This window comes from Sardina pilchardus, chromosome 10 (assembly GCF_963854185.1).
Source record: "Sardina pilchardus chromosome 10, fSarPil1.1, whole genome shotgun sequence".
NCBI lineage: Eukaryota > Metazoa > Chordata > Actinopteri > Clupeiformes > Clupeidae > Sardina > Sardina pilchardus.
In genome coordinates this window covers 29,612,029-29,622,594 of record NC_085003.1, presented here as the reverse complement: position 1 = coordinate 29,622,594, position 10,566 = coordinate 29,612,029, and the positions used below count along the sequence as shown (strand labels likewise).

The window sequence follows — 10,566 nt, the reverse complement described above, 5'->3', positions numbered from 1 at the left end:
TGATAATTAAAACACGACTTCTTTTAAACAGGCCTGACATCAAACAGGCAATTTACGCACATAGAACTGTGAAAAGTAAAACACGAGTTTCAAACATTAATAGCGTGCGTGTTATTTAGGAACGCAACCTTTAAATTAGCATGCTTACTTTCGTGGTGCCGTCTTGTACTCTTTGCATGCAGAGAAACCCTCGTTAGTTGTTACAGATCAGGCATGTGGGCTTTGCATTAATACAATTAGGGAGGATGAAGGCATAGTTCTCTGTCCATTCATCATTAAAGATCCTGTTTTCGCTGTTAACTTTTCTCTTCAGATTTTTTCATTGTGCCATTTTTTGACAGCTAACAGCAACGCGTGGAAATGTTTTTCTGGTGTTTTTTATTATCATTTTTTAAAGACACAGGCATATAATAGCGCCCCCAATGACCAGTCGACAAATTTAACCTACATCAGCCTGCTTGAATGTCTCTGCTCTGTCATTTCAAGAGCGCCTATCATTTTTACCTCCTCCGATATTAATTAATTAAATTAGCCATTGTTTTGGTTGTGAACTTGTGGCCCGCTATGTAATGGCTCGGAAAATATCTGGCCCGAGGCCAAACTTAATTGCCGACCCCTGGTTTACAGTGTGCCTACATAGCCTAGCCTGGTCCTAACCATCCCATAATACTACCATTTCAGGCAATCCTTGGCCGGAAGTACGTGGATGGCTCGCGAGGCTATACATAGCCTACATCAATTACATTAATATATTACATACATTTTCACATCATACCACAGATGAAATAATCTCATCCTTCCTTTAGGCCTATATGCGACTTAGCCTTTTCATATATTGACATTTCATTCAATAAACAAAAGTGAAATGTCGAAAAGCACTTTGAGGAGCTCCAGGACAGGTAGGCCCGGAGTTGTAATGATAGAGTGACTCCTCTAGAGGGAAATGTTTTACTTGATTGAGAAAAAGGTTTCGAAATCGCGGAGTTCCTACTGTTATTCCTGTATTACCAAACATGCACATTTCACATTTTGCAACTGTCTTGTGTGGTGTAATTTGGAGGTAGATTGACTGTTAATGGTGTAACAAAATCAGTGACAATCTGTTACAAAGCCGATGACAGTGTATTTCTCAGTGTATTGTCACTGGTCATTACGCTATTAACCATGATAGGGAAGATCATGAACTTCGGCTTGCACCAAACCTTTTTTCTGCTGTCCCTCTCACTAACGGGTAAGTAACACACTCTCGTTTTCTCACAGTATTGATCCATAGACTTCTAAGTCAACAGTGACAACAGGGGTAATGACAGCCTACACACAGGCAGTGTCAGCAGCCATGACAGTCTTGTGGTAATGTCTTCCGTTATTATTTAATTGGGGGTAGATTCCATGTGGACACTGTTACTGCCTAGATGTAGAGTAGGCTACTGTTGTAAATTTTCCGAATGTTGGCTGACCAACAGACAATCTGTTAAAGGTGTCAGTACACACTTCTGTGTCTGATTCAGTGCCATGTCGTAACATCTACTCAAATGTTTTTGGAAGACAATACTACCCATGCATTTTTACTAATTATTACTACTATTATTAATTTAGCCACGATCAAGAGCAGGGCCATTAGGTGTACCAGAGCTCATCCTGGTGATGTTACCTTCCCAAAGTGGATGGTGTGGGACACCTACACCTGATGGCAAATATTTGTTAAGCGATAGAATGTGACTGTAACTGTTGAACTTTGACCTCGATTTGCTTATTATTGCTTAACATAGTAGTGTTTGAGTTCAAAAGCTGAGATATTGATGATGGATAAGGAACAATAAATGGAGAGAAAAAACAACACTGTATTGTGGATTCCTTTATGTTGCTGTTTGTTAATCCCTCTTACAATGAAGAAGAGTGACAAACTGAATAGTTCAAGTCATGGTTCTAGTTCTAGTTCTGTGTTATATTATTACACAGAGATAAATAGCTAATCTTATTACAACAAGTGATACAAGTGTTTGCTGTGTGTTCTGCAGACTCCAGTCCCGTGGTGTCGGTGAGGAATGGGACTCTTCGGGGTGCCTCCATGACTGTGAAAGGCTCCGATAAGCAGGTGCAGCAGTATTTGGGGATCCCCTTTGCACGACCCCCTCTGGGACCCCTGCGTCTGTCTGAACCCCAGCCTGCAGAGTCCTGGGAGGGAGAGAGAGACGCCACCCAGCAGCCGCCCATGTGAGTCTGGCTCAATGATAAAAAAAAAAAACCAGCCAATTAGCCCATGCCACAAGGTCTCGCCACAAAGTACTTTCACATTTGTTTAAGGATAATGTTTCAGGTGTAATTTGTGGTTATTAACGCTTTCATACCTGTCCCGTGCTATTGGCATTGACGTGACATTTTTTAAAACTTTTACCTACTCTGCACTTCTTATTTCCACCTCCCTCTCTCTCTTTCTCTCCCTCCATCACTCTATCTCTCTCTTTCTCACTCTCTGACAGGTGTCCTCAGCCAATAGCTTTTGTCAACCACATAGCCAAAGTCATGGCAAACAAGTTTGCACTACCTGGCCTGTCAGAGGACTGCTTATACCTCAACGTGTACACTCCTCCTACTAACCCCTGCGCTGGAAAAAAGCTGCCAGTAAGACTACAATGCTAATGTTTACTTTAGCATGTAGCTTCTAGAGCACATAAAGTACATTTTAGCAACCCCTGCAATTGATGATATCCTTTTAAAGCCAATCTTTGCTCTTTATTATTTGTTTATGTTTGTGTTCTGATGCTCAGGTCATGGTGTGGATCCATGGGGGCGCTCTGTATTTGGGAGGAGCTGCCCAATTTGATGGATCAGTATTGGCAGCTTATCAAGATGTTGTCGTGGTGATCATTCAGTACCGCCTTGGGATTTTGGGCTACTTCAGGTACATGTGAAATGAGTTTTGGTTGAATGGTTGTGTGCTCATCCCACCTATCTTTAGGGATGGCAAATAGCCATAACCATCTTTAGGCCAAGTGCGGGAGAAATTATTTGAAGGGGAGAATGTCTGCACAGTGCACACCAGTGTAGGCCCCACATGTTTTATTATTATTATCATTTTTAATCGACTTATGACCTCCAGGTGGGGCGTAACTAGCACTGAAATTAAACTCAAATTGGTGCATTAAACTCTTACCGAATTGTTTCATAATTGCTGCAGTCTTGTAAATGAAGGAATTTAAGAACAGTTGTTTACTCAATTCCAAAGAAATAAACGTCTTCACATTTACTGAGATTACAGAGTTCGGTTTTCTGCTTCTCAATCTGTGAAGCACTGGAGACACGAATGCTCAGGGAAACTGGGGCTTCCTGGACCAGATAGCTGCTCTCCAGTGGGTGCAGGAGAACATCGAGAGCTTCGGAGGAGACCCCAACTCTGTCACCATCGCTGGACAGTCGGCTGGAGGGATCAGTGCATCTATGCTAGTAAGTAAAACCACCTTTTACAAGTGTACAACACACACAGAGCAGGGCTTTTTTGGGGCATCACCCAGCATTTTTTGGAATAGTGAAGCGTAAGTGTACTGTAGATGTTGATGGCAGACATTTGTTCTGCTGATATCTTCTGTGCGACAACTTGGTTCTTGGTGAAATATACTGTTTACAAATGTCTTAACCTATGTTTACTTCGTCTATCATTGTACCTCACAAAGCCATGAACATGGCATAACGTATCACTTTAAACATGGAGGTCTTTGATCAACAATAGAGGAACAGAAAGAAATCACTTTCTCACATTCATAATAGACTCTGGTGCACAATGTGTTTCTTTCTCTCAGCTCCTGTCTCCTCTGGCAAAAGGATTGTTCCACAGAGCGATCTTTCAGAGTGGAGCATCAACACTGGAGACTTACTCTACCAAGACCCCTATGGTTTATGCTGAGGTTAGAATTGAGTGGAGACTACTGGCTATCAAAACAAAATGTCAGGGATGTTGTTGTTTTATCATGTTATGTACTTTTTTTTATCACCATGAATTTTATGACACATGTTCAAGGGGAGACATAGATGTCAATCAAGCAGAGTGGCATTTACTTTGTTGTATTCAGAACTCATCAGCTCATTCCATTCTATGTACTTATAAACTTGTTACTATAACAATATAACAATTGCATGCCTTCACGAAGCAGCTGATGATGTAATTTGTTATTTGAAGATGGTGGCAAAGGCAACAGGATGCACCTCCAACTCAACTGAACTCCTTGTGCAATGCATTAGGGAGAAGTCCGTAGAGGAACTCATCAGTGCCGCCCTTACAGTAAGCTCCATATGACAGAAAGAAGTGAGAAACAAAAGTTATTCATTTGATATTTTATGTATTTATTTTTTATTAATAATATTTTTTTCACGTTTTCTCTGAGAAGACTAGAATACCCCGGGGTGCAACTGTTGACGGCAAGTTTTTGACTGCATTGCCAGAGGACATTTTAAAGGAGAAAGACTTTCAGAAAGTTCCAGTAATTGTCGGTGTAACCAACCATGAGTTTGGATGGCTGCTGCCATTTGTAAGACCATTTCTGTCATATTGACCTCATCAAAGTGCATCTAACATGTATGATCACCCTTGTGAGTACTTTTCTGATGATGAAATGAAATCGACATGCCCCAAACAGGGAGTTGTAGCAGATGGATGGGAGAAAGGTATGGACAGAGCATTCGTGATGAAAGAATTAGCCATTCATCTGCCACCTACCATGGTGAGTCTCGCCATATTAAGCATGGGCACTATGCCCTCATGCTGACTACATTTGCTTTGTATGTGGATCTGGATCTGAGTTCTGTACTTTGTGCTTCACTTCATAAGCAGGCATACACTTCTGTAGTGTACAGTATGCCTGCTGCGCTTTACTGTCTTTGAAAAGCTCTGATCTGCATCTACCACACTACTCTCCTCACTTTCTCTTAATTATCTAGTTATAGTCACTGTGTTTATCACAGTGTCTCTTCACATTATCTTGCATTGCAATAATTATATTGCATATTGCAGTGTCAAAGTGTGTAAGTGTATTGCAATGTCAAATGTACTGTCTTTGAGAAGCCCTGAACTGCACCTACCAAACTACTCTCTTAATAATCTTTTAATTATCTGACTTCCTCTGCAGAACTTTACGAGGCTCACTATTAAAGCTCAGGTGCAAGCAAATCATTTTCTTTTTTACTGCCTGTTCCTTAAAAAACTATGATGCCGTTACTGTTCTCTGTCCCAGAATTTATCTCTGAATATTTTGTCTTCCCTGTCTTCATAGTACTGGTTTACTTTTGCTCGTTTTTCTCTCCAATTCCACAAACCTCACTTTTGGACACATGTGAAATGCCTCCCTCTCCTGGTCAGAAAGAAACCTATTAACCGATTGAAAATGACAAGAACTTGACAACTCACAAATAAGAAAACTCTGATGAATTAAAGGAGAATTCCGGTGTGAAATTGAGCTTAACTGTTCCGGAACATGTTAAGGTGTACTCACACATGTTTTAGACGCACTTTCACTCACCCCCAGCATTCCGAACTCCTCCGTTTTCAGCCTATCTTACAGTAGGCTTGAATCTATTAGATTGGGCATTACATAGCCTATGCAGCTAAATCGCTATTTTTAAACCATTAAAAAGGTTCCAAGTAACTCCACACTGCATTGGTTGACTTCTGAGGGTCCTGACATTTAAAACGAGATACTTAGAACTTTGGAAGTGCACAGGAAGTTTATTAAAAAAGACTGTTTATTCAAGCAGTACCTTCATAGAATCTCTCCGCTGGGCGCCATCTTGTGGTGAAGTCGCGATAAGTCGACTGACGAGCACAAACGAACAGGAAAGACAGGGGGACATATTGCAAACATTTTGAGCTTTGTTACTCATCATGCTCATGTAGACAGTATAACTATATATTTCCTATGGAATTACTTTAGCAATATGTTCCCCTGTCCTTCCTGTTCGTTCGTGCTCGTCAGTTGGCTTATCGCGACTTGATTCCAAGATGGCGCCCAGCGGAGAGATTCTATGAAGGCACTGCTTGTAAACAGTCTTTTTTTAATAAACTTCCTGTGCATTTCCAAAGTTCTCAGTATCTCGTTTTAAATGTCAGGACCCTCAGAAGTCTACCAATGCAGTGTGGAGTTACTTGGAACCTTTTTAATGGTTTAAAAATAGCGATTTAGCTGCATAGGCTACGTAATGCCCAATCTAATAGATTCAAGCCTACTGTAAGCTAGGCTGAAAACGGAGGAGTTCGGAATGCTGGGGGTGAGTGAAAGTGCGTCTAAAACACGTGTGAGTACACCTTAACATGTTTCGGTACAGTTAAGCTCAATTTCACACCGGAATTCTCCTTTAAAAAGATTCAGACTGCATCTACACCCTGTGGAGGCGTTAACACTCGTCACAATAAACTCATGAATAAAGTTCATCTGTTGTCGATTTTGTTTTGTTTTCAGCCCATGGAGACCAAGGAGCTAATTGTGGATGAATACTTTAAGGATGCGCACACACCTCAGGAGATGCGTGATCAGTTCACTGAAATAGTGGGGGACTACTGGATGGTGGTTCCAGCTATTAAAGAGGCTAGATATTACCTAGGTATGATCAAATCTGCATAAAACCCTGTCACCACTTCCCATAGTTTACCCCTTGTTATCGGTCATCCAAAATCCCTCACAAATTCCCTGTTTCTCTCTCTAACAGATGTGGGGGCATCAGTGTACATGTATGAGTTTCAGCACCGCCCAGAGGCCTACGAGTACACCAGACCCAGCTTTGTGAGGGCCGACCACTCGGACGAGCTCATGTTCGTCTTTGGCGCATGCTTCTGGGATGGACACATCAAAGTCACAGGTGTGTGTTTTTCAATTAATGCAGCCACACAAGAAGCGTGGTCCGCCAAAAATAGCACACCCACGCACAGACACACACAACAGGATTTTTCTTTTTGAGCATTATCGCAAGAACAAAGTAGGGCACTTCAGATGTGTTTGTGGAAGTCTCTAAAGTAAACAGGGATGTTCCACATTTCAGCATTCTACTCTGATGTCCCTCTGAAAAAGGGTTTGGCAGCCTTTCAACATTGTAAAAACCTCACCCAGAGTATTTGCCAGAAAGGGCAGGTCTTTTGAAAAGCTCTCCTTTTTGTTTGCACATTTTTATTTGTGTCTCTGTGTTTGTGTGTGTGTGTGTGTGTGTGTGTGTGTGTGTGTGTGTGTGTGTGTGTGTGTGTGTGGTGGGAGGTTAATTAGTGGAGGGGTTAAACCTGGGCCCTACTGGAGAGGAGGAAGGATCTGCTGTGTTTGGGGGGAGGGGGGGGGCTGCACCTCCCCACAGCTCATTTGTAAACACCAGGGTGGCTGGGGAGGTTTGTCGCTGTCTGCACGTACTGTATCTGTCTGGTCCTTGCACTGCCAGCACCTTAGGCTTAGGCTTGCCAGCTTGTCACATTCACAGCTCATGAGTTTCTGATATTTTTTTTTTTTTCGTGAGTAAGATTGACTTAATTAGAGATAAGAGTTGATGGTCTCCATTCTTATCAGAATGCTGAAGTCGGTGATACATTGAAGGATGCATGCACAGTGCCTCATTCCACTCCCAACTTTTCACAGTTGGAAATTATTTCCCCTGAGGCATTCACTAGCTTTAATTGCTTCTAAGTCCACAACATGTCTATTAGACCCAATGCCAATTACTTAGGTCTTACTTAGTTGTTTTCTTTTTGCATTGGGCTCTGTGCCAAACAGGTTGTGCCATCATTAAACCATTACTTACTGTGTGAGGGGGTTTGAATGCTAGCACCAAGTACTGTATTATGCCCCTTATGGTTGCCCAGGGAAATGTCCTACATAAGCTTTTCCCTCTTAACCACCAAGATCACACAGGTCAGTACAGCAAGTAATAGGGCAGAGAGACGTTGCTCAAGTAAATGCAAAATATTAGATTTTAACCAGACACGTAGTAGAGCACATACAAACACTGAACACTGCTGGCATACAAGGCCGTTAGGCCACATGGACAATGCCCAAACAAAGTTGTACTCAGTGGGGCTTATGAATGACGGCTAACCCAACCACAGAGGGAAATATCCTAAAGACAATACGCAAATGAACAACGAAGGGGAGGGTGAGCATAAAGTAGGGTACAGACCAAAGATTCCAGACGAGACAAGACGAGCCGCAACGTTCTAAAACCTTGCAACTGCGATTAAACATGTTGAATGCTCGGTGGCGGCTTGCGACTATACGCGTAACTTCTAATTCACACCGCTGCAACTTGGTCTCGTCGCGTCGGGACTCTTTGGTGTGAATTGGGCTTAAGAGCACTGCACAATTAGCACAGCACACCAAAACAAGTAGGAAGTAGGAACCACCACAAGAGCAGGATAACCCCGCCACCTTGCTCCCAGCACAGACAAAAATGAAACAAAATCAAAAGCTGTTGGCAATTACATAGACCTACACCAGCATCACTTTTGTGATCAAAAGTGTTGGAGTAATTTTACTGTCATCAAACGTGCCAAGCAGACTCAAAGATCAAAGATATAACTGAGAAAGTATTTTACCATCTAAGCAAAACTAGATGCACCTCATAGCGATACAAAATATGACCGCCGCTCTGTCCTACACATTCTCTGCACAAAAATAAATCATGCTTGTCAATTTGTCTCCATCACCTACTCCATCCCTCTTGCAACTTTTGTGCATGTAAATGAGTGTGTGCATATGTGTTTGCTCTTGTGTACATGTGTACTTCTCTGTGTGTGTGTGTGTGTGTGTGTGTGTGTGTGTGTGTGTGTTTATGTGCATTTGTGTGTTTCGTCTCATTCTCAGTCACAACATTCTGTTTGTTTGTTCTGATGTTCCAGGAAAGATCACAGAGGAGGAAAACAGGCTGTGCAAAACTATGATGGCTTACTGGGCTAACTTCATGCGCACAGGGTGAGTTGCTCTTTGTGGAATCCTATCTCATTCCAAGTTATTCATCCCTTTATACAGTATATGCGCCATAGTTCATCATTCACACAAGTGACAGGTTTGTATCTGTATCATAGCACAATGATATTAAGATTGTGATAGTAAGAATACATATCTTGTGTGTAATTGTGTAAGCAGTGATATTCTGGCCCCCAATCATTGTTATCTTACATCAACCTTACAGAGAAACTATGCAGGATTGGCGATTTCATCTCCGGTTTCGTTTTCGCTTTTCGTTTTCGCTCGTTTTATGCTTGCATATTTCTCTGCAGAGCTTCCCCTACAGCTTTAGCGTGTATATTTATACATATATAGGCTGTATATATATATATATATATATATATATATATATAAATTATATAAATTGCAAGCGTGGTTCTTCTTGTTCCTTACGCATCTCAGACTTCCAGATGTAATCAAGGAGTGATCGCCTCCGGAGAGACTGCAAGGCTGCAATAGCGGATAGGGACACTGGGGGCGGGAGGAAATATTACTGTTTTCGATCAAACTTGTCAGTCAAGTTTCTAAGCTATTTTATGACTATGAAAAAGTTGCATAGGGTCTCTTTAAAGCAACAGTATGTAACAAATCTGTCTTTAAGTAATGGTTTCAAAATCATTTTGAAGTCAAGCTGACTCAGAATAGGGATGATCCCATCTCTGCAGTGTCATTGTTACTTCATGCCCTTTAAAGATGCCTTTAGCGTAATTTTTCAAGATTCGGGGCAGTCTACTGGGCTTTAATGCATATCTTAGCATTGAAATATTATGCTAAAGGCATACCCACTACATTAAAAAAGGGAAGTACCAGTTCTCACATAATGAGGCTTTATGAGTCTCCTGCGTAAGGTAAGGACATACAGTAAGACAGGACATGCTTTGCCACTTATGAAGCATAAGACACTTATGTTTTCATAAGACGCACTATGTTTTCATAAATGTGCGCTTTTCAGCTTGGAGTTAGACTTTTTTACATTTGCCTCCACAAAAATGCGAGACGCAGTAGGCACAAAAAACCACAAGGCGCTCTGGGCGCATAAGCAGCGTGCAAAATGCTTACTTCCAGTAGGCTACGATACAACATACAAAAGGCGCGTATCAATCCTGTCTGATCATCCCCTAATGTAATGAAATGTATGTCTACTTTGGACAGATGTCATTTTTAGTTTAAGACTATAAGTAGCCAAACAAACAATGCATCTGTGGCGAAAGATGCAAAGGTACAGGGAGTCTCCTGTGTAAGACTGCTCTGTTCCGTTGTGTCCATGGTGATAGAGGTGTTTCTGTGATCCTCCAGCTCTCCTAATGGGCCTGGCCTGGTGCACTGGCCTCTCTATGATGCCAGCAACAAATACCTGAACCTGAACCTGCAGCAGAGTGAGGGGCAGGACCTGAAGAAGGACAGAGTGCAGTTCCTCAAGAATCTCGCTGCAAATAAAACACAACTGCAATAGTGATGATGTCATAAAAGCTTTAAATGTATTCTGTAAACAAACGTGATTCAAAGTCCTAGAAATGAACTACTAGGTCCCTGCATTTTAGGGGCGGAATTAAAATAACATGACTGTTTTCAAGATGGGGATGGGGCTGTGTGATTATTA

The 10,566-nt window shown here is 41.7% G+C and overlaps 1 protein-coding gene across 1 annotated transcript; it reads left to right on the top strand.

Moving 5' to 3' along the window:
* Positions 1-1,016: 1,016 nt before the first annotated feature.
* Positions 1,017-10,420, top strand: LOC134094161 (carboxylesterase 5A-like). Its single transcript, XM_062547568.1, has 13 exons — positions 1,017-1,231; positions 2,019-2,214; positions 2,481-2,622; positions 2,769-2,902; positions 3,291-3,444; positions 3,798-3,902; positions 4,175-4,276; positions 4,383-4,523; positions 4,632-4,715; positions 6,447-6,588; positions 6,694-6,843; positions 8,858-8,930; positions 10,263-10,420. The coding sequence occupies exons 1-13, from the start codon at positions 1,165-1,167 to the stop codon at positions 10,417-10,419; spliced, it is 1,647 nt and encodes a 548-aa protein (XP_062403552.1). The 5' UTR covers positions 1,017-1,164; the 3' UTR covers position 10,420.
* The last annotated feature ends 146 nt before the right edge of the window (positions 10,421-10,566 follow it).